The 24,362-nt window shown below is 45.2% G+C and overlaps 2 protein-coding genes across 7 annotated transcripts in view; one reads left to right on the plus strand and one right to left on the minus strand.

Annotated features, from left to right (window-relative positions):
* Raver2 (ribonucleoprotein, PTB-binding 2) overlaps positions 1 to 14,977 on the plus strand; it is an 85,513-nt gene extending 70,536 nt beyond the window's left edge. Inside the window, exons 10-12 of one of the 2 annotated variants that reach the window (XM_087549820.1) lie at positions 1,091 to 1,199; positions 2,651 to 2,787; positions 12,799 to 14,977. In XM_087549820.1, the coding sequence (XP_087405946.1) occupies positions 1,091 to 1,199; positions 2,651 to 2,787; positions 12,799 to 12,945 (393 nt within the window). In that variant the 3' untranslated portion in view covers positions 12,946 to 14,977. 2 annotated transcript variants of the gene reach the window in all.
* The window catches only part of Jak1 (Janus kinase 1), a 108,266-nt gene continuing 98,659 nt past the window's right edge, over positions 14,756 to 24,362 (minus strand). For 4 of the 5 annotated variants that reach the window (NM_001434540.1, NM_001434542.1, NM_001434543.1 and 1 more), the window contains 9 exon segments: positions 14,756 to 15,982; positions 16,821 to 16,931; positions 17,308 to 17,425; positions 18,982 to 19,154; positions 19,529 to 19,653; positions 20,475 to 20,667; positions 21,514 to 21,608; positions 21,718 to 21,868; positions 22,856 to 23,007. In NM_001434540.1, the coding sequence (NP_001421469.1) occupies positions 15,887 to 15,982; positions 16,821 to 16,931; positions 17,308 to 17,425; positions 18,982 to 19,154; positions 19,529 to 19,653; positions 20,475 to 20,667; positions 21,514 to 21,608; positions 21,718 to 21,868; positions 22,856 to 23,007 (1,214 nt within the window). In that variant the 3' untranslated portion in view covers positions 14,756 to 15,886. 5 annotated transcript variants of the gene reach the window in all.

Genomic DNA, 24,362 nt, shown 5'->3' on the forward strand with positions numbered 1-24,362 from the left:
TCTTACTCAGTGAATGTTTCCAGTCCCTGGAGCATAGCAGGCAGACAGCACACACAAACTGAATGAACGAGTGCCTCGCCATGCGATAAACACATCACAAGCCAAGCTGGGTTTCTTCGGGGCCTACGAAGATGTATAAACAGGTTCTGTTGTCCACACATAGCAGTATTGGCCAAGAAAGCATCAGGAACTAAAGGAGCTGTGGTTCTCAAATACAGAAATGAACTCAGGAATACACTTTTTATACTGTGCTTTTTTTTTTTTCTTCATCAGATCAAAAGGAAACTAAGCCACTTAGCTTTACCTTACCTGTAATAACCAGGACTGTGGTTTAAAAGTCTTTGGTCAGAGAGTAAAGAGGAAGAGAATGGACCGTAATGAAGGCTCAGAGTTCCATCCCATCTTTTTCTGTTAGACGTATTAGAGGCTGCTCCTAGGTAGCTGAAGATACAACAGTGTCTGTATTTCCAGTGTCCTGTCTAACACTGTCATCTAAGTCAGCGCACGAGCTCTTTCTTGGCATTACTTTCAGGACTAGAGATGATTAGTAAACTTCACTCGTGTCATTTGGGTTTGGCCACGTGATGGGAAATTTAAACTTTATAGTAATTGATAAAACTGTATTTCTAGAGCTACGATGTGGAATTAGGTTTTTGTTTTTCTTGGAAAGATGAATTCTCTTAAGATCAAGTGAGATGATACAAGATGCTTTGAGTTTTTCTTCCCTCGTGGGATTCTGTGCTTTATTAAAGGGCTTGTGGAGATGGGCTCCCTCTATCTAGTGTTGCTTGTCCTGGAGCTTGCGGTGTTAGCCTTTGAGGCTGGCCTCAAACTGAGAGATCTGCCTGCCTCTGTCTCCTGAGAGCTGGGATCAAAGGCGTGGGCCACCTCACCCAGCAGAGCCCACAGATGATCATACCATACAAGATACAGTGAAAAAATACATCTTTCTGCATTTTTAATTGATGTAAATAAGTAAACATGTATTGATTGTATGAAATGAGAAATTCCATTGCCACATGTTTATGTGACGTACCCTGACCCCTCCCCATTCCTTTCTCTTAACCACTCTTTTGTTTTTGGCAAATAGGCAGCCTCTAAGAATCAGACTTCACTCTTGGGAGAACCACCAAAAGAAATCCGGCTCAGTAAAAATCCATATTTGAATTTGGCAAGTGTGTTGCCCAGTGTTTGCCTATGTAAGTGAGGACCGCGCTCCAGCCATGAGATTCCCCTGAAGACGCTCTGTAATGACTTTTACTTTCATCCTAACCTAGTTGAAGGTCATGATGCCTAGTGATAAAACTAAGCCCTAAATTATGGTCCTTATTATTCTTTAATAATAAGTCCATTATTTGAAAAAATGAAAATTAAAAGACTTTAGAAACCTTTACAATATTTTTGTTGAGGGCAAAATAATTTTTTCAGTTATTAAGGCACGATTGAAAATCATGAAGACAGTGAATTGTTTGAAGTACTGTCATCATTTACAGTGTGGGTAGATCATTCTAGATTAGAGATTAAAGCCTCTCGGCGAGCTAGCCAATGCATCCAGATATCCGAGCTACGACCACCAGTCAGCAGAAGTGCAATCTACTGGGTCTTCAGTTAGCATGAGTTAACTCACTCAAAAACAGTAACAAAAACTGAGGAACACGTTAACACTGTTCGTAAGAGAGAGACTGGATACACAAGATGGAACTCTGTGATGTAGAAAAGAGAGAGAGACAGAGAGAGACACAGAGAGAAGTCCACCCCACTCATTTATGAAGTTGTCTCTAAAACTGAGTTTTAAATGGAAAAAGTAAAAATGAGCGTCACGTGACTGCAGTTGTTATTAAAGCTCTGATCTTCACACATTTGTGTAAATGCATAATGTTAAACCAGGGGAAGTTGTAAATACATAGAGATGAGTATAATTTTTAATATGCAATTTTGGCATTTCACAAAGTATCCCCTTGAGTATTGATTTATAAGTTTTCTAAGGCTAAGAAAAAGTTGAGTATTCTAGAATATCTGGAGTATACTGATCTCACCTAAAAATTGACATTGTCAATGATTGCCTCGATAAGAGTGTTTAATTTGCATTTTGTATGCCTTCATATAGAACAATGGCTCTTAGCCTGTGGGTTGTAACCTATTTGGGGGTTGCATATCAGATGTCCTGCATATCAGATATTTATACTGCACTTCTTAACTAGCAAAATTTAAGTTATGAAGTAGCAATGAAATAATTTTATGGCTGTGGGTCACCATGACATATATTGAAGGGTGACAGCATTAGGAAGGTTGAGAACCGCAGCTATAGAGAATCAATGGGGTTGGATATATAGTGGAATGGTGGAATTCTTGAGGCTCTGGTTTCAGTTCTCAGTACAGAAAAAGAATAGAATATCTGTGCTATATATTTATATTCTTTCATTTATAATAAATGCATATATAAATTTTAGAGGCTTCTATCATAATTATTTTACCTATATGGCAGGCTTCCATTTTCAGTTGCTGAAATAAATGAAATAATATATAATTCCTCCCGCAGAAAATAAATAAAAATAACACGTTGGTAATGCATTTGAAACAGGCTGGGTTAATGTGTTTTGTCCCGCTTGTAATTTAACAAATCACCGAGGGGTCTTGCTTTCACCTTTAGCCACTGCAGGCAAAGGCACGCCACCAAAGACTGGAATTGCGAGCAACATTCTGGATGTGATCTCTCAGGGAAGTGAGTCCCAGCATGCACTGGAGAAGTGCATTGCCTATTCTCCATCTTTCGAGGATTTTGCCCAGGTAAATAATGTGTGGGTCAGGACTGTATGGGGAGACACTGGTCCAGCTCTACACTGAGACTACTGATCACGTCAGATCGTAGCGGCTTTAGCTGTGAGAACACACAGAATGATATCTCTCATCACTTAAAATTTGGGAGTAGGTTCAGGAAATTGTTTTAATATTTTCTTTTACATCAGTTATTTACCTCTTACAGTTTTACTAGTGGCTCTCAAACGACATCCATCCTACCATCTTTTTGGTTGCACAAAGCCACGTCTACATATTTTCCATCGTGCTGTCACCCCCAGTGCAGTAGGCCTACCTGGCTTACAGGGTTAGGTATTTGCTATCTGACTCTTTGCTGAGAATTCTGCTGCCGTCTGTTTTATGTGAGTGCAAACCTTAGGAAACCAAGGGAGAAAACCTCCATTCCTGATCATTGCTTAAGAGATACAGAAAATGTTCACATTTACAAGCATTCCTATGCTAATTTTAGTGGGATGTTTGATTTGTGTGTGTGTGTGTGTAGGGGGGGACAGGACAGAGTCTTAGATAAACCAGGCTAGCCTTAAACTCACAGTGACTCAGCCCCCTGAGTGCTGGGCTTGTGTGTGCATGCCAGTGGCCAGCTGAATACCAGTGTCATAGCATGAGGAGGAGCCAGCCCTCAGCATCTCTAGGAGCTTTGCTCTGGGGTTCCAGATGCTGAGGTCTCACGTGTATGGTGTCATGTGTGCAGTCTTTCTGGGGAAATTGTCTTCGTTCTTCGAACCTGTTGAGATGACTTATAATAGCCGATTTGATGGCAATGCTCTGTAATCACATTGTGCTGTTTAGGGAATAATAACAAAAGGGCTCCATGTATTTGGTAGAGGTCTTCAAATATTCCCATCATGCAGATGCTTTAGCGTATGGTTCTAGAACCCATGAACATGGAGTGTTATTCTAAATTATGTTGAAAAGATGCATCGATGTGGTTAATTTAGAGATTGGGGGTCAGAGCTGACGTCACGATGAAGCCACTTTCCTTCCTAAGGTTCCAGCTTTGTTAATGTATTCAGTAGTGTAGATGAGCACATTGTTCATTGAGTGTATGTAAGGGACAAAAGTTACATTACTGGAGATAAACAAAGTCATTTATGAGTAATACATAGTTGTTACGAAGATTAGAAACAACAAAAGTGTTCAATTAAGACAGTGCAAGCAAATTGTCATCTTTACTAGGAAATACAACTTGGATGTTTGAAGTGATATAAAATAATGTATAAAGCCATGATGAAATCTTCATAATCCACTGTGAAAATAATGTTCACAAGATATAGTCCTATACAGTTCCACTTTTCTTTCTTTATGGAGAGCAAAGTTTACTTTTTTTTTCTTTTTTTCGGAGATGGGGACCGAACCCAGGGCCTTGCGCTTGCTAGGCAAGCCCTCTACCGCTGAGCTAAATCCCCAACCCCTGCAAAGTTTACTTTTAAAAGCAGGAGAAACATTTATTTTTAAGAGTTTAGTGAATTGTGTATTTTAAGCCTCAAAAAAAGTTCCCTTTTGTCCCAAATTTTTCATTTTGAGTCTGACTTTTGAAGTCGGCCTCCTTTGACGCTGCAGACCCGGTTCTTAGATCATGGTGAATACACGGACACTTGCAGGGCCTGTGGCCAGGTTCTGAGGTAGAGCCTCGCCTCGCATCTCTGTGCTTTGAACACTTGCCACTTCCTTTGCAATGTGTTCTAGTTCGCTTGGCTGTTACTGTGATAAACACCATGACCAAAAGCAGCTTGGGAAAGAAAGGGTCTTTCTGCCTCAGGTTTCCAGATCAGAATCCATCATTGAGGGAAGAGGAAGCAGAGGAAGAGGAAGCTGGTGGCAGAAACCGTGGAGGAATGGTGCTCACTCTGGCTTGCTCGTCTATATATGTCTGTCTGTCTCTCTGTCTGTCTTTCTTTCTGTATGTGTATATATATATATATGTATATATATATATCATGTACCATCTATAGGATACTGGGCCCTCCTACATTAGTCAAGATGATCAGTCTTACAGACCAGTCTGATCTATTCATCTTCCTTGAGATTCCTTCTTCCTAGGTAACTGAGGTTGTGTCAGGTTGACAATAAAACTAACCAGCACACAGTTTAAGCATTTATGTTGTTGTCGTCATCATCATCATCATCATCATAATCATCACCACCACCACCACCACCATCGCTGAGGGACTGAGCCAAAAGCTCTCGCATGTCAGGCAAGCACGCTACTCTTGAGCTATAGCCCAACTCAATTCGCAAAACATTTTTTTTTAAAGAACAGCGCTGAGATTGCCCTTAGGATCTTGCCTATGTTAGATAATGTGTTATGTTAGACATCTTACTACCACACCTGCGAGTTTTAAACTGTCTATGGTGCGGGTGGATGAGCCAAAGACGTAAAAATCCCCTCCCCATCTCCATGGTTTGTCAGTGACTTCTCAGACTGCAGGGTCCACGTTGCTGCAGTAGGAGCTCCTGGAAACTCGGTTTAGGTTCTTGTGCATAAGGATTGGGGCAGATGGTTGTATCACGTAGTAGATGGCATGATTTCTCTTTGAAGTAAAGCTGTCCATTTAAAGGTTCGACATCTGGTGTTTCTAATGAACATGAAGTTATTTGTGGAAATCGCTGATTACATTTTGAGTAGATTTTTTAAAAAAGTAGCTGCTGTTTGAAAGCATCAGGGAGTACTTCAGTAAAAACTGGAGGGTGTCAGGTCCTGACAAGGGGCGTTCCCCCTGGGTGACAGTCGTGTTTCTGGGGCTGTTTGCTTGACTCTGTGGAAAATCTGCCATCTCGATGGCCTGAGGAGTCACAGAGTAAGCCTAAGGACAGTTTGTGTTGTAAAGGGAAAGGTCCTGGAACACAGCGAACCACACGGGGAGGAGCCCCAGAGTCACCATGAAACTGGAGCCTAACACAGTTGGCTGAGCAGTGAACCGCTGAGGTGAGGGGGTGCCAGGAGAACGTCAGCCTGAGAGGCAGTGAAGCCTGGTGCAGAGGAGAGACCAGGAGTTTGAACTTTTTCAACTTGTGGGTCACGGCCCCTTTGGGGGTCAAACAGCCCTTTCACAGAAAACACAGATAATTATATTACAATTCATAACAGTAGCAAAATTACACTTACGAATTAGCAACAAAAATGATTTCATGGTTGGGGTCACCACAGCATGAGGAACTGCATTAAAGGGTTGCAGCACTAGGAAGGTTGACAGCCATTGCTCCAGAACAAATTATCCTTGTCAGAGGGATATAATGTACCTTTTCTATTTCTCATTCTCGGCGCCCAGTAATTAAAAATTAACTATGAAGTCGGGACCAAAGCGATGGCTCAGTGGTTCTGAGCACTGGCTGTTCTTCCAGAGGACCCGGGTTTGATTCGCAGAATCCACATGGCACCCCACATAACTGTCTATTCACTCCAGTGCCTGGGATCCAACGCCCTTTTCTGGCCTCCATGGACTCCAAGCACACATGTGGTGCATGGACATCCATGTAGGCAAAATACCAGTAGATATAAAACATTACACAAGGGAGATAGAGCCACAACGCTCAGGTTTGGTATCAGTAAACAGTGATATTAAGCCATAAATGGTCAAACAACATAAAGACATCATGGACACATAGGGGATCTCAGAGAGCTACATTTTAAAAGAACTGAATAATTCTAGAACTGACAGGAATTGTTTGTGTTTTCTTTCCTTTATCTTTCTTTTTGGTTGGTTGATTGTTTTGTTCAAGACAGGGTTTCTCTGTGTAACCCTGGCTGTCTTGGAACTCACTCTGTAGATCTGGCTGGCTTCGAACTCCTATCTGCCTGGCTCTGCCTCTTAAGTGCTGGGAATGCACCACCACCACCTGGCAGTTGTTTTGTGATATTAAAGATCACATTAGATGGGCACAGGCTGGGACTGGAAAAACAGGAAGAAAAGGTTCACAGCTAATAAAGCAGCAGTCAAAGGAGAGATTGGAAGCCAGTGAGTCTCTTCCGAGCCCCAGGAACAGACCACGCAGCTAGGAAGTACGTATCAGTAGAGGAGATAAAGTCAACGGAGTATAAAATACTTGAAAAACTAATGATCAAAACTTTCTTCAAAAACACTTACAGATCTCATGAGCAGAGTCCCCTCCTGTAAGTCAGGAACTCATGATCACGCACAGGAGTCATACTCACAAAGAGATGCCCTAGAAAGTAACCGGGCAACCATAGTGCATGCTGTCACAAAGAGACTTCAGCCTTGGCACCACTGATGTCTGGGGTTGAGTCATTGTTAGGCCCTCCCTGTTTAGCAGCCTCTTTATCTTGTATGTATTCGACACTCCAGCAGTGAGAGGCACGGTTAGGACTGGTAAAATGTGCAGAAGAAAAGACTGTTCTCCCCTTTGAGTTAATACGAAACCAGTACAGCGGCACGGTTGACTTTGTAATGCACGCAGACAGTTATTTCACAGTCCTAATGCCAGGGCCAGTGTGGAGCAAGCGCAGTGTGAGCAGAAGGTTCTTACATGGTACACGAATGTGCTTCACAATCCAGAGGGAGCCGTTAACAAATATCAGCAGTTCAAACAGCAAGGAGAACTGACTTTTCGCATGTTCAAAAATGGTACTGAACAATAACGAACTGGAGGAGTTTGTAGATTCATTTCCAGTCACCACATCATTTTGTTTAAGTGATTGCCAGTTTTCAACAACAACAACAAAATCAATGGGGAAAAAACAAAATCAGACAGATCAGGAAATGTAGCCCGTTGTGGTGCTTTGAATAGGAATGACCCCGATAGGCTCATAGATTTGAATGCCTTATCCTTACGGAGTGGAAGTGCTTGACAGTGATTAGGAGGTGTGGCCTTTTGGAGTAGGCGTGGCCTTGTTGGAGGAAGTGGCTAGGCTTTGGGTTTTCAGTTGTTGAAGACAGGTCCTGTGTCTCTTCCTTCTGCCTATCAAACCAGATGTAGATCTCTCAGCTGCTCTCAAGCAGCATCTCTGCCATGCTTCCTGCCTGAGCATTCCCGTGGCCATGATGTCAGCAATAGAACATTCACAAAGACATCGTGCACAGGGGAAGCGGGTAATACAAAATGCTCATAAGGTCACCTGGGCCTTGGATTTAGGAGACAGAGGTAATAAGGAATTAAAGTGAATCAAATGGAAAGAAAGACCTTGGGCAGTGTGGGAGCTAGGTCACACCAAGCAGGCTGTCAACAAAGTAAAAACTTCATTAGGGAACAGCAGCAGATGTCAGCAGGGACAAGAGCGACAAGGATGGAGATGACCCATACCGAGAACCAGGAAGGAAAAAGAACCACAGCTGTACTGGGCAAGGGCTTGGTGCACAGTCAGTAAAAATTCGCATTCCTCACAAATCTCAGGTTACTGTGTGACGAAGAGTTTTACTCAAGAGAATTTGAATGTCTACATACCAGTTTATACACTAACGTTTCTGGTAGATTATCTGTAAAGGGAAAAGCCCAGTTTTTCACCAGTTAGCAAGCAAATGAGCAGTACAATATTGTTCAGCAGACGAACCACGAAAGCACGCTGAGTGAAGTAAGCCAGAGGCCACGTGTATGATTCTGTTTGTGTGCAATGTTCAGAGTAAGTAAATCTGTAGAAAAGTCAGAGTAGTGCTCCGGGAGTGCAGGAAGAGTCAGAGTGGTTATCGATGGCAGAGGGAGGGGCTGCTCTAGAATCAGACGTCTGAGAGTCTTACAGCTCTGTGCATAGAAGCAAACACTAGACTCTGGATAAGTTGTGTTTAACTTTTAATTATATGCATGTGTGTCCATGTCAGGGTTCATGCCCTTGAGCAGGTGCCTGCAGAGGGCAGAAGGGTGTGACAGATCTCCCGGAGCTGGAGTTGACCAATGTGGGTGCCAGGAACTGGACTTATATTCTCTGTAAGAGCAGTATACACACCTTAACTGTTGAACCACCTTGCCAGCCTGGACTGTGGTATTTTAGAAACAAACTTTAACTATACTAAATGGGGGAAGCATATTTACTTAGTGTTTCTGAAGTTTCAAAGTATGTACCAGTAACCATGTTAACCGGGCGTTTTCCAATCTAGAGCTATTAAGAAGTCAGTTTTCAGTAGGCTCCCTCCCCGTTTCCCTGGTTATAGTTTCTGTGCTCACCGCTGAGATGCAGCCGATTTCCCCCCAAGCTACATGTCCTAAATATTTGAAGTGGACTGTGAGAAATGAAGCCAGAAACAAATGGAGTTATTTTAAAGTCTAATAGCGTTGTAATCTGAAAGATCTTAATTTGGATACATACAGTTTGAAATTTCAGAGTTTGAGGTAAAGAAGAACAGGTGTGTCTGCATCAGATGACTGTTAGAAGTCCATGTTACAGGGGCCTATGAGCCAGCTTATTAAATATTGATTTAATACCTGAGTATAACCTCTAACTACAGTCTGACAAAACAATAGAACGTTCCTTCCTGCTCCCTTTTAATAAAGTAGAAAAAAGGTCAACATTTATCAGGGTCTTTTTGGCGTGACATAATCATTAGTTTTCAGTAATAGGAAGGATAATTTAGAAATTCCTTCATCGTTTTCTGTGGCCATTAAACTGTGACTTGGGTTTTTCTTTCCACACTTGGCTTGGGGCAGCCGCCTGGCTCACCGTCAGGAGTCCTTTGCATTGGCAAGCTGTAGTCTTGTGTTTCCCTAGTAACAGGGATCTTTCCTACTGGGAAACTGGCCACCCAACCCAAGGAATCAGCTGCAGAATGTGTGATGAGGTGGGGTGGGCACAAACCCAAAACTGAACTAAAAAGCAGTGGAATCTGGGTCCTTAGAGAGCCTAATGCTGCCACCTAGTGGGAAAATAGTGCAAAAGCTCATCATGTTGTATGACATCGGATAAGAGTGGAAATTTTTGCTGTCATAACTTCAGCACTCAGGAAGCCTCAGCCTTACATTGTGGTTCCAAAAGTCAGAAACCTGGGAAGAATCATGATATGCAGTTTTACATCATCCTGAGGAGAGCAGGTTATACTGTGTGTGTGTGTGTGGGGGGAGATGGACTGATGGATGGATGGACGGATGGACGGACACAGACAGACTGCTTGTGTTTATACTGTAGATGCAGGTGACTGTGGAGGCCAGAAGAGGGACCCCTTCAATCTGAACCTAGAGAAGATGGTGAGCTCACTAGTGTGGTCCTCTGCAAGAGCAGCAAGTGCTTTGTTAGCCATGGGGCTATCTGTCCAGCCCACAGTTTTTAAATTGTTTTGTTTTGTTGAGACATGATCTTACCATGTACCCTGGCAGGCCGTAAATTCAGATATCTCCCCCCCCCCCCCGCCTCCTGAAGGCTGGGATCCTTGCAGGGCTGGGGCTGAAGGTGTCTGTCACCACACTCTGCTAGTAGCAGGTTGCACTCTAAACTCCCTGCTGTCCTGGGATGGGGTTTAAAATGAGCTTACGTGAAGAAAGTACCTGGATGTGCTGCATCTGCCAGGTGATCTACTGGCTCCCAAAGCTGCAAGCTGGGTAGCATCACTGGGCCAGAGTGAGCTCTGTTTCAAGTACATTTGAAAATTTTAAAAATGCTTATTTTGTGTGCAGGGCTGAGGGGCGCACATGTCCTGGTCTGCTTGTGGAGGCCACTGTGTGGCCCCCTAGAGGTAGGTCCCAGGTCACGACTCTTGATGCCAAGTGCCTTTTCCCACTGACTCCTCTCTAGTCTAGAAAGCCCTCAGATATAAGTTTGGGGAGAGCCAAGTGCACATTTCATGCTAGGTAAAGCCTAGGGCCCAAGACCTCAAGGGAAGGGTGTGAAGGAATTAAGCCTGCACGCCGACAGACAACAGGAAGTTGCTCCGTGTGCTTTGTTTCTTTTTGTGGCTATTTTTTTTTTTATTTTTCTTATTCATTTTTAGTTCTGAGTTTGTTTTTCTCAGAGTACTATGGTTGCTTCAAAAATCCCAGCTGTTCCCCACTCGCCAATCCCTACAAGCCAGCCATCTTTGATGTACTGAATCAGAATTATCCTTCTCCCACTGCTATGGCATTTTTCATTTTCCTCATGTTTTTCTGTGACATTCAAGCTCACCTCTTCTATCTCAGTTGGCTTTCACCTCTTTGATTTCTGTTGGTAGGCTCTGAACGATGTAAAAATTTGAATAAAAAGCGTCCGGTGTCTATCTGGTTTGGGAGAATAAAGATGATCTAGAAGGGAACAGTTCAAGCTCTTGCTTTAGGAGAAGGATGAAGCATGGATTACCATGCAGCATGGAGAGAGGGAGGTAGAGGGCAGTTTTGCCCGCTGTGAGAGGTATTTGCATCTTGCTCCTTGTGGTTTGAATATGCTTGGCCCAGGGATTTACACTACTAGGAGGTGTGGCCTTGTTGGAGGGAGTGTGTCACTGTGGGGGTGGGCTTTGTGACCCTCCTAGCCATGTGGGAGACAGACTTCTCCTGTCAGCCTTGGATGGAGATGTAGAACTCCTGTCTACAGCAGTCTCATGTCTGCCTGGATGCTGCCATGCTCCTTTCTTGATGATACTGGACTGAACCTCTGAACCTATTTAAGTCAGCCCCAATTAAATGCTGTCCTTCATAAGAATTGCCTTGGCTGTGGTGTCTGTTCACAGAAGTAAAACTCTTAAGACACCCCTCATGTTTGGGAAAATCTCATTTACAGAATGGGCTGCTGGTTGGCTGTGTTGGTGGCTAAGGTCTTTTAAATGAAGGTGCTGACAGAGATGTCTGGGCTCTGCAGTGGGAGTCAGCCAGGGAAGAGCTGCACACCCTGGCAAGTGTCAGCCTAAGTTTCACCTGTGTTCCTCCCTGCCCCCACCTCCACGATTTCCAAGCCAATACTTAAGAGTTGTTCACCTCGGTGAATAATACCTTGGGGCAGTGGTTCTCACCCTTCTTAATGCTATGACTCTTTTATACAGCTCCTCGTGTTCTGGTGATCCACAACCATAAAACTTTGTTGCTAATTCCTAACTGATTTTGCTACTGATATGAACTGTAATACAGAATACCTGACCCAGGGGTTGAGGGCCACTGCCTTAGACCAAGGTTGTAGGAGTGAGTACCAGTTGAGCAGGGGAGCTCAGGTTTTCAGGGTTCTGTCATTCTGGCTTTTTAAAAATGCTCAGAATGAAACCAATGCAATGGCTACTATGCCACTGAACAACCCATGAGCTCTCGCGTCTTGTGACAGGATGATGGGGGGACAAAGGCTGACCCTATGATGCAGTCTTTTTAAGGTTTTAAAAGTGACAATTGTGAGGGGCTGGGGATTTAGCTCAGTGGTAGAGCGCTTACCTTGGAAGCGCAAGGCCCTGGGTTCGGTCCCCAGCTCCGAAAAAAAAGAACCAAAAAAAAAAAAAAAAAAAAAAGTGACAATTGTGGACTCAAAAGACACCGTATGTGAGAACTCTCCAGCGGTGTTAGCAAGCTGACCGCATTGCGTATCTGGGCTGCATAACGGCCTCAGCAAGCATCTCACACTTTTGTAGGGAAAGGTCACAGGCTGTGCTGTACCAGAACCACCTTGCTGTACCAGTTAATGTGGCCGCTTCCAGACTGGACTCTCAGGAAGGGAGCCTGGACATCTGATTATTTGTGGCCTCCAGGTTCTGAGACCCCATCACTCTTGATAGTCATCATTTTCCCCGACACCGCTCAACAAGTTCTCTGCACCCAGTTGCTAGGCAGACTGAACATACTTCCTCACACAGGCCTGCTTGTTAGCCTGCCTCCTCCATCAGAAACAGGTCTGGCTTGTGGTTCGTAAAGGTTCTCAATGGGACTGTGGTGCTGGGATGGAGCATAGGGCCTCCTGCGTGCCAGAAGGCTGCTCTTCAACTGAACCGCACCAGGCTCTCCACAGGTGACTCTTGTAGAGACTTGAAAGTCTAATCCCCATGGCAAAGGTGGTTTTCTATTTCTCCAGTTTCGGTATCCCGTGTTTCTGCATTCACAGCAACTCAGGGTAGCATGCTTTTCTCACGGACATCTTCACTGACTTCCTCACAGGTGTCCTCCTTGAGGAATGAGAAGCGAGGCTCCTCCTATCTCATCTCTGCCCCAGAAGGAGGCCCGGTAGAACTCGCTGGCCAGCACCCTCAGGACACGGGAGTGAGCTACACAGAGACCTACTTGAAGAAGAAGCGTGTGTACTAAGCCTGGTGTCTCCTGCCCGCCGCTGCGGTCCCCTGCAGCGCCTGCTGCTCCTCGCTGCCTTAACTCCATTCACACTAGCCATATCCTTGATACGGGTGTCTGACTTCCCAGGAGGAACTGACTGCAGCAGGCAGATCAGCCAAATACCCAACTAGCAATAAGAAACATCACCGGCCGAGGGCATTTCCCACTAGCGCTAGACGTGTCTTAATCCATGTGGTAAGGACTCCTCTGCCCACTGGAGAATCTGCATTCCAACAGTCCTTGTTTCGGGCCTGGGAACAATTTTGACATCATATATAAAGTCTGAAGCAATAAACGGGAAACCGTTTCGTTTCCTTAGCCTTAGAATGAATTTCTTGTAAGCCAATGTGCATTCACCTTCCTCTCCCCACTAAGAATCGTCTCCTCTGCAGCCTTTCCTCAGACTGCAAGGGTGGCCATACCACCCAATGGCCACAGTAGACTCTCATCTTGCAGACTCCATTAGCTCCACGAAGCCACACCATACCAACCCAGTGGCAGAGGGGCAGTGATGTCACTTCAGATCCTTCACTTCTGAGGCAGCATCTACCATATATACCTTTTGTGGAAAACAGAGTATTTCAGGAAAAGTAACTTTTGTATATAATACAAGAGTTAGTGGAGTACACACTAGGGCCACCTAGCTTTGTGCTGCCTGAAATGTCCGGGGGTAGGGGACGACTTACAACATGAAACTGCAATTTCAGTGTCCCCAAGATGTCATTTGGAACCCATTGAGGCTTGCTCATTTATACATTATGTAGTTACTTTTGTATCACAATCGGAACTAAGTAGCCCCAGGAGAAAACCACAGAGCCTGCAAAGGCAGGGACATTTACTCTTTTCCTTCATGTGTAAGATTTGCTAGCCTGTCTCCCAATTCCTTTTATCTTACGCAAGACATGAGCATGGAGAGGAGCCAAGGTTTTTCTGCCGTGTCACGGCATACAGCAATGAAGGTCTTGTCAGCAGACAAGGCCGAGCCCCGGCAGAGCAGTGCACACAGCCGTTCCTGAGGGAGGCTGTGGACAGCGTGGGGCAGTTCTGAGCTAACAGGCTCTACCTCACTCTGGTTTATTACTCATTCTTTGGTAGTTGTTAAGCTGAAAGGTAATGGCCATTTAATCCAATTCACTTCTGAAAGAACGTTTGTCTTTATTAATGTGACTTTTGGTGAAGATCTTGGTATTAATACCAAGTGAGAAACCTTTTTCCATCTAGAAATTTCTATTTGTTCACTGTTAAGAGACTATACCTGATAAAGTGTGGGATCTCAATGATCCTAGTTTATAGGATCGGATCATTAAAATACCTTATTTGGAGGACTTATCATTTTTGACTGATATAGCTCTCCAGCATTAATTATAAAGACTAAAACTGGTACATATGTTATAATGCTTTATAAAGAATTTTACCTGGTCTAATTTATTGCATATATCAGCTTTCATTGAAAAATTACAGCCAAAAAAATGTAACTAGGACAGTCCTAGGCAAGGGCCCCAGCAGACAGCTAATGGCGTCTCCTCCTCCGGTACCTCCTTCCCCGCCTCTCGCTGCAGCCTGAGGAAGCAGTGCAGAGAACTTAAGAGACACTTTGCATTACGTGTGGGTCCTCCACCGTGCCAGCCCACGCCCACTATTATTAGGCAGAAGTGGAAGTCAAGTGGTGTTAGTACGAGGTCACTACAACCAACCCCCACAAGTCTATGCTGTTATTTTTCTGTGTCAGCTAATGGTTTCAAATGCTTCTCAAGATGCAAGCTTAATATTAAAAGGCATATGCATGTGAAGTCTTTAGTACGTTTATTGTATAAAGAATAAACAAAGTGCATATAGAGCGGGCCACAGGTTTGAAGTAAACAGGGACTACGGTAATGTACAGCAACTAAACAAATTTAAACCGCAAGAGCACTGTTGGTACTAACTTGATCCTGAATTCTTTAGGGGGTGGGGCTCAAAAGGTGAAAAAAATATCAAACAAGTATTAAACAGCATTATTAATAAGTTTGCCAGACTCCTGGTCATGAATAACTTTGTGGTTCGCATTGAATCCTGAACTGAACATTGTTGACTACCTAGCTACCTCCAAGTAAACTGAGAACTACCTAGCAAACTCTGAACTTCAGTCCGGTGGGCCGAGCTGGGTCTTCCTTTTTGTAGTTTTGCAGTATAGGGTGGTGATATCTCCTGTTTGCAAAACTGTTGGCAGCTTGCCCCCAGGGGATCGTTAGGAAGGAGTAAGCACTAATATTCTCAACGGCAGAAGTGACAGCATCCAGAGGAATCTGTCTGCTGGAAGGCAGGCTGTGCATGAGAACACAGTCGCGGTCTGGTTCTCGTGAAGTAGCATGCAGAGTGTATGTGCCAGGCTCCTCCTGCCGCACAGGTCTGTCCCACAGTGGGAACCAGTGCTTAGCCAAGAGAACAGCAGCTGTGCCACTGCACGCACAGCTTAAAACTGCGGTCCTACTAGGGAGCAGGGATAGACTTTCTTTACTAGAAACAATAGTATACTAAGTGGCATCTGCTTGTACTATCACTGTATAGACATTGAGATTTCAGGGCAAGAGAGAGTTTCAGCCAAGTCCACACTTTTTCTCTAAGATCACATCCCAGCAGCACGGTGCCAGACGTCCTTTGCTACACAACTGATAGTTCCAACTGTTCCAAAACGAGTGGCTTCGGCACATTCTAGTATTTTGGTGGTCGTTATTCATCACTAAATTTAAGATGTTACAACTTTAAAGAGAAAGTTTCACACACTGAGTGACCATGTGACATATACATGTATATATGTAACTCGAGTATTTGTTGATCAACTTTAGAGGCAAAATACAAACTTTTTCACTTAAAAAACGTTTTTAAATGGCTTGGGAGAGAAGGACTTGATAAATGGGAATTTAAATGTTCATGCTTCTTATTTTAAAAGTGCTTCAAATCCTTCAATAAGGTTCTGAAAGGTTGTCCGATTAGATGGTTGGAATTCCCAGCATTTTCTCATAAGCTGATAAACCTATGAAAAATAAAAGAACAGTATGAATAATGTCAGATTTGTGAGATTCTAAAACATGAGAGGCCGCAAAGCTGGCTGTGTGGATGAAGTACTTGCCCCACAAGAGTAACTGAAGTTCAGAGCCATGACACACATTTCAAACATACGTGTGCAGCAGCTGCAAGGCAAACTGGCCAGACTAGCAGAGTCAGGAGGGCTAACTTCAAGAACAAAACCAGACCAACCAAGGAGACACTACATCAACCTCTGGCATCCAGAAGCATCCACACCTTCAAAAGCACGGAATTATCAACAATAAGTTGGAAACTGTCTTTCCTTAATAGGAATAACTTAAAATACAGAAATAATAGTTCATAAATGGTATTAACATTTGTTTAACTCACAGGTTAATCAAGCTCACTACCCCCTTCACCATCACGGCAGCTCACTCTGACCAGACAATTCTGAACATCTAAAGAGCCCAGTGCTGAAAGGCTTGATCCAGCTTAGAATCTAGAACACTGAAAATGCTAGTGAGTGGGATAAATTTATCTGAGCAATGGCATGAGCCCTTCTGGGAAGGCAACCAGGCATGGTATGGAGGCCTCAGCTCCCTGAGAGGAGCCTTGCTTGAGCATCAGTATCAGCCCCAACAAGGGGGATGGATGTCTTCTCAGTGTGGATGCTGTAAACGGAGCCTAGGTCCTCTGAAAGCATTTCACATACTCTTCACCAGGGGCCAACTCTAGCCAGTGCAGGGTCTTCTGTCCTCTTTCTTCCCTCCCCTCCCCTGCGGGCTAAGTCAGGCTATAAAAACATTAGAAAGGAAGTTTCCTTCCCAGGAAGGGGACACAGCTACCTCATCGGGACAGTTGGGTGGACAGGACAGGCGCTTTCCTTCTTTCAGAGTATTCACAAGCCGTGTTACTGTCATCTGGCCATGAGTTGGGCCTATCATTTTCAGGAACAACTATGTAAAATAAAACCAAAAACAAAGTTAAGGTGAAGCTTCCACGTGTAAGTAGAACTTAAAGCAACAAAGCCTTTTTCTTTCATAACTGCAAGTGAAAATCTAAAACCCTTATTTGCACTCTCGAGGACTGATCCATAAAATCAACATCTGAGGGGACCAACCACAGCTTTCAGTCATATGGAAACCCCTACCCAATGGTCAAAGCTCATCATCCTCTCTTGAGATGACCCTCACCATAAAAACCTGGGTCATCTTATTGAATTCTTCACTTGTGAAGGCAAACTTTGCCAGACCGTGCCAAGTAGCACGCTGTAACCCTCTCCACATGGCACACTGACCAGATTCCATTTAAGAGGTAGCAGTTAACACTTACGGCCATGGGACTAAAATCTGAGTCACAGTACGTGAGCAACTCGTGCAGTGTCACTCCAAAAGACCAGACATCAGAGGCGATATAAAATTTACACTGGATTAAACACTCCGGAGCGTACCTGAAAGGAAAACAAGGAGTGAGCCTTTATTTCCTCCAAAAAATTAGAGCACCTCAGGAAAGCCACTTCTCTGTTCTTCAGAATGTGTCACACATGTGCTTCTGAGGGAAATGTGGCCTGCCAGTCTGTTCATACTGCCACAGTGCATAGCTTGCATATGAAGCAGCAGCCCAGCAGCTCAGAGCAGCATGTCACTTGCCCTCAAATGAGATTTGTGTTCCTGATGTCCCAGGGACATCCTTTTAGGGAGGGAACATTCACCTGCAGATGAGCCCCATGTTATGTCCCTGTAAGCTAAGAGTCAGCGTCCTCCCTGGCATCAGCGTTTTGGTGAATGACGCCCAGATGCCCATAGCAGGGGTCAAGGCATCGCAGAACTGGTTTCCTGATTATTCCTCAGACAAATCCACTCGCTACTGTTTTAACCTGTCCTACCTGGACTACTGAAGCGGCCGACCCAGATTCCCTTGTTCCTTTCTTGTTCCCCTGCATGGTGACCTTCAGTACAAACTTGTATCCTTCAACTCTGGTCAAGTCCTGGCTCTGACTCAGCCACCCACTACAAAGCTGCCCAGTGAGACTCACTTGGTTTCAGATCCTCTCTGATTTCTGTCAGCAGAACAGCACAGTTCCAGCCACTCCCCTTTTCTTTCAGCTTTTACCCAATCACACAGGGCCTTTTAAAAACCCAGGTCTGAAGCCTGCACCACTGCTCCACCAAGTGGCTATCTCACCCATAATTCAGGATTCACTTGCACAATCATGAGCCTCAAAAACACTTCGTTTTTTTTTTTTCTGATCCAATTGATGAGATATAATTGCCCACCGAAACATACAGAGCCCTGTACACATCCATCCCTTAAGAACATTCATAACAGGGGTGGGGATTTAGCTCAGTGGTGAGCGCTTGCCTAGCAAGGGCAAGGTCCTGGGTTCGGTCCCCAGCTCCGAAAAAAAGAAAAAAAAAAGAACATTCATAACAACCTGTGAAGGTACAGCGTGGAATCTTAACGTCCGCCTCCATGTTCTCTCGGTGCCTTCCCCTCCCTTCTCCATTCTCCCAGCCTAAACACTTCGTTTTTAAATGAGAAAGGAAGAGTACGGATATGCTTTGCAGGTGGAGGGCTCTGTGTCTGCATGAGAAGCATCAGGGTCAACAGGCAGCCTTCCTCAGGAAAGTGTTCCAGGTTGAAAGATGGTGGTGGTCAGCGTGTGGCTCTCTAACTAGGTAACACCTAGCCACGTATCCCTCTTGCAGGTTCTCCATGATTGGCCAATGCGCACCCTGTGGCCCTGTCATTGCTCCAGGCCTTCTACATGGATGCATTAAGAGCCAGCCTCTTCCACCTGCTCACAGCTCTGAGAACTGTGGCGGATGCTGCCTGCTCACATGAGACTACAGAGGCCGAACTGATGATGGCCAGAGCTCTCCCATCTTCAAAAGCTGGTGCTAAATCTCAACTGTCAGCAGAGCAGCTGAGAGGCACCCAAGCACAGCTTCAAGGGCCTTCAAGACAAAGCTAAGCGTCAAAGCACTGATGAGATGGTTTACATACCAAAACACTGGGCTGTCCCGGTCATCCTTGACTGTGTAGTACTCCTTATCGGTCTCAATTGCTTTGGTTAAACCAAAGTCTCCGATCTTCACTTGGTGTTCACTCTCAACAAGGACATTTCTTGCTGCTAAGTCCCGGTGAACATATTGCCGAGAGCCCAGATAGTCCATCCCCTAGGAGGAAAGTGTGGCTCAGGCCCATTGCAAAGGGAGACATACTATAAAGACTCAAACAGGCCATCCCTAGGAGAGCAGTGGGTCCCACCCACTGAAGTCCCTTCAGCTTGTGTTTTTATCTTCCACTGCACAATTAGAAAGAAGGCATTTCATTCCCAGATCACTAACAATTTTGTTACAAGGGTAAACACTACAGAAGTCGAAGTAAAGCTGTTGACTTAACAAGCCCACGCACCTGCAGAGTGGAGGCTCATGTTTCATGCGAATGGTGCAGAATTAAAAACAGTTCACTTAGAGTGCCCCACTGAGGTCTAATGACTGACCATTTACCCAGTACAAAATGCCTGCTTTTCCTGTTGGTGTGTTTTTACCTTACAAATCTGGATGGCATATTTTAGCTGCTGTTTGAGGTTGATTTTGTTCTTATTCTTTGGCAGATATTCCTTTAGGCTTCCCGAAGGCAGAAACTCCATGATGAGCTTGATACCATTCCCTCCTATTTAGGAGAAACTGGCATCAGATGAGGTTGCAAGGAGGAAGGAGCTTGGGGCTTGGCAGAAAGGGCCTGGGGGTGGGGCTTGTCAGTTTAGCCCCTGAAGCATGGGGAAGAGCCCACCTGCAGAGGCACAGACACTCAGCAGCAAACAGGAGTCATAGCCCCAGGTCCTGTCTCATCTAGGTAATGCAGCCCTAGTGCTCTGTGCATCACTAGACAAGCGATCAGTTGTAAAAATCATAGCCCACACCCTTTTACTACCAGTTTTAAGGCACACGCACGAGTAGTAGGCCACCTTGCAGATATGTTACAGTATTAGTAAATACTACTATTTAGTATTTTATGTTGTCTCCTTGGCGTCAATAAGGACAGAGCAAACTGCCCTAAGTAGTACTAGATCAGAATAGGAAAGGGGTGAGTACGTTTAACTTCCTTATAGCATCAGTGCGGCTATCTGGGATGGTTCCCAGCATTTTGCATGGGTTTGAAAGACAAAGTTCACATCCTGTAGCTGGGAGAGAGTCTAGGAAGCCTCCCATGAGGTCTGCAGTTGGTGTGAGACCTGAAAGCCTGACAGCCCACAGGAGCTGGTAAAGGTAAAGCTGGGGACTGCCTGCCAGCTAATGCCCTGAGGACCCAGAGAGCCACTGGGCCTTTATCCCACTGTCCACTGTGCACTGCCTGCCAGCTAATGCCCTGAGGACCCAGAGAGCCACTGGGCCTTTATCCCACTGTCCAGTGTGCACTGCCTGCCAGCTAATGCCCTGAGGACCCAGAGAGCCACTGGGCCTTTATCCCACTGTCCAGTGTGCACAACATACCGTCTTCCATGCAGATTCCTTTATACTTCACAATGTTCTCGTGGTAGAGGTTCCGTAAGATCTCTATCTCCTTCTTCAGATCAGCTATGTGGTTACCTCCACTCTCAGGCTTCAGGGACTTGACAGCTACCTGTTCCCCTGTGTTGTCTCCCTCAGGATCATATCTGCAGAGCTCAACCTTCCCAAAGTGACCCTGGAAGGAACACGTCCATGCTCGCAGAGAGGCCCAGATGGGTGAGATGCACTGAGGAAATATCTCTCAAGCCATGTCTCTCCAGGCCACAAGAATCACCTCAGTCTGACCTCAATAGGTGCAACTTCTCTCCTGATTCTCCTTAGCTCAGCTCATCTTCACTTGACTCACTGACCTCTGCGACTGAGCAAAGACTAAGAAAGCGGCCACTATCAATCCCAGTTCTCAAGACACTGTACTCCACAAGCAACTAGGCTACCTCTGCATCCAGAGGACAACTAAGATATTCTTTCAATCACAGGTCCATGCCATAGGACAGGGCTAGTGGGGCTGAAAAAAGCATTTGCACAGGGGATCTTCACATCCCAAATATGCCACTCAACAGTATGAGGATGGAGGGCCACAAGTGTGAAAATGTCCAGTACAGATGCTGCTAACCCAGGACAGTCACGATGTTAAGTGAACTACTAAGGGTCTGTCTATAAGAAACCAAGGAACTGCCATGCTCACACTAGCCATTACTCAAAGGAAAATCTGTGACTCATATCTTGGCACTCCTCATTTAAGGAGTGACAGTATAATCTTGGAAGAGTCAGAGTTAGAGATTCTCCTATTTAAACTACTTGGCCCTCTCCTACACTACAGAGAAAAGTCAGGGTTCTTGAGCAAGCTGTCCTGGGTCCTGGGTATGTGCAAGAGCACATAACTTGCCATGGTCAAATGTCTCCAACAAAGTACATTAAGGTGCTTCTTTTAAAAACCCTGATGAAGGACAAAGGGGAACACTACAGCTTTCCATGCAGAAAAGTAATACGAACAGAAGGCCAGAGTCCAAGTAAAACTTGCCTCTCCCAAGTCACGAATCCTCTTTAGGAAACGCTTTTCAAAATGAGTGGGATCCACCTCTGTTATTGGCTGCTTTTCTGAAACAATGTCTGGATCTAAGTGAAGAGACAAGGAAACAGATTAGTCTCCAAGCAGTAACCAGGACTGCCACTCTCCCTGCCCCAGCAATCTCAGAGGTCGGGACTGATCCTGGTCAAGACTCACTCTGCTCCTCCAGCTTGTTAATGTCCCTCATGATGGCTCGGAAGAAAGGTCTCTGGTTGGGATCATAGTTCATGCAGCGAGTCATGAGGTCAGCTAGCTCCTTGCAAGATGGTGTCACTGGCCTGCAGCGGCTTTCATAAAACCTCTCTTTCTGTAAAAGAGACCAAATACCCACCCTCAGACCTTGCCCTCCACAGAAACAACTGCCAATCCCCACTTCAATCCCTAACATCTCTGCCAAAAGGCAAATTTCCTCAATGTGGGGTTTCAGTGGCCATTTCCCAGCATGAAGAAACCACAGTCCTGATAGTGACATATCCCAAATTTAAGGAGATAGGGTAGCACCTCCCACTTCCAAGATGCTGTGTTCTAGGGAAACCCAGCAGCTTCTCTGAAATTGTGTGGCAACAAGCATCAGCCCTCCGGATCCCTCACACTCACCCACTAGTTCCAATTACCACACTGCTCAGAAATAAATCACGCAAGCCATGCTTACCCTACAAAGGTATTTCCTGCACAGTCGGACAGAGCAGACAGTGTAAATACCAAAAGTAAGGTGAGCTAAGGAAGTCAGAGCTGACAAGACAATTAACTCATTAAGTTCCCACGAGGAAGTGCTCACACAGCATTAAATTTAAAAACTATGTGTACACCATGTCAAAGTAATAGCAGTCAGGAATGGTGCAGTTATGATCTTTTATTATTTTAAAGTCAGAAATAATATCGCTTTTAAGAACTAGCTGGAGTCCCGTCTTTCATGTCCGTGCTGGAGCTGGACATCAAAGGCACTGTAAGCAGGTTCATCACCTGCGTGGCACTACCTCCCCTGCGACCGTAAGGCCCAAGGGCCAATCCTGTCTAGGACAGTACACACCAAGAGCTCCACATCATCTAAAACCTATAAAACTCCAGCCATTCAATGCCTCTCTATCTTCCTAAGAACTCAACAAAAGAGTTCTTTTTATAGATGATGGAGCTGAGGCTGAAGAAGGTTACTTACATTTGTAACCTCAGGTTACAGGTCTGGGGACGTGGGGGGGGGTGCGGGTGTAGGGGATTCATGTCTGCTTCTTTCCACTGTACAAGGCCCATGAGCATCTGAGATCTTACCCACCTCACTCTGGAAACAACTGCTCACCTCAATGAGGGTCTTGTCCTTGAGTGGGATCTCGCCATTGTAGCAGATTTCCCAGAGTGTGGTTCCAAAGCTCCACTTGTCAGCAGCCACACTCAGGTTCTTGGAGTCTTCAACACACTCAGGAGCGATCCAGGGAATTCGCTCTATGCACTCTGGAGAAAGACAACAGACCTACCTACAGATCAGCTCCTGGGACCATCTAATATGCAAAACACAGCCACCGCAGCTGGAAGGGTGTGCCTGCAGCCTGCATAATTCCTGGCTACAGAAGTCCTGTGGTGAGCCCATCAGACAGCAACTTAGGTGTTCTGATCAGGGCCAGCACAAAGCTTCCCACAAGCTTCCCATAAAGGGCCATCTGGTGTCTAACACCACAGGATAGAGCCACCATGGGAGAGCAGGTGCCTGAACAAAGGCTAGGGAAGGAGAAAGGAGGACGTCTGGCATGCAGAGGTAGGTGGCTGCACACACATGTCCTCTATGGCTCCACAGTGCTGATGTTAATTTTAAGTGCATTTCCTTCTTTTCAAGATGACAGAACATATTAAAAATTAAAATAAAAAGAAAACAGCAAAAAGATCTCTTTCTTCTGATAACCTCTGAAGCTTCTTTTTCTGGCTTCTAACCAAGGCCAGAGCCAGCAATCTCAAAGATACTTCTGCCATGTCCCCTGGAAATGTCCTTGACTAATGCAGTGGCCTCCACAGAGCAGCCTCCTAGCCGTCAAGGAAAGTGGAGCAGCAGTGTGGCTCCTGAGCCTAGCACTGGACTCAAGCCCACCCAACCTTCCCAAACCTCTTACTCTGCCCTTCTGCACAGCATATGCACCAGTGCCCAGCCATAGTGCTCAGAGACCTTACAACAGCCACACAAAGCACAAACAACTTCCTGAATAGGTCTCTCCCCCAAATCCACTCTTTATTATGGGCATCACTGGATTCCAGGCCTCTCAGCTTTTATTAGAGTCATCAATGACTCACCAAGGACAAGACCCTTGACAGGGATGTCTGCCCAAGGACTACTGAATGACTGTCACGTGATACCCACAAATCAGGCTCTAAGAACAATGATCCCTGCTATTTAGGACTATTTAGTGGCTATTTAGGGCCATTTCGGGCCTTATTTCTCTTCACAGTTTCTACTCTCTTACTCCATGACTTTGTAGAATCCACTGTGCTAAGCTGACTAAATCTCAATGCGGAAGGTAGCAGAGGTTTTAATAGACAAGTCCTGCAGCTGAGCACAGGCTGGGCAGCACCAGCTTCAGGTCTTGGCTCCTGGGGCTGCTGTTCCTTCTTGGAATAACTTAGTCCACTTGAAGGGTGCCGAGCTCAGCAGTCTCTTGATTAAAGGTAAAGTGTTGCCTTCCAAACTGCCCAAGCACAGCAGAGCTCCAGAACATAGCAGTGGAAGATCCAGCACATCTGGCTTCTTCCCCAGAACCAATCTGACCATTTCACATGGACGCTGTGCTATGCTGGCACCATTGAACACAGCCCCTTTACCA

The sequence above is a fragment of the Rattus norvegicus genome, chromosome 5, assembly GCF_021556685.1.
Source record: "Rattus norvegicus strain SHRSP/BbbUtx chromosome 5, alternate assembly SHRSP_T2T, whole genome shotgun sequence".
NCBI classification, from domain to species: domain Eukaryota; kingdom Metazoa; phylum Chordata; class Mammalia; order Rodentia; family Muridae; genus Rattus; species Rattus norvegicus.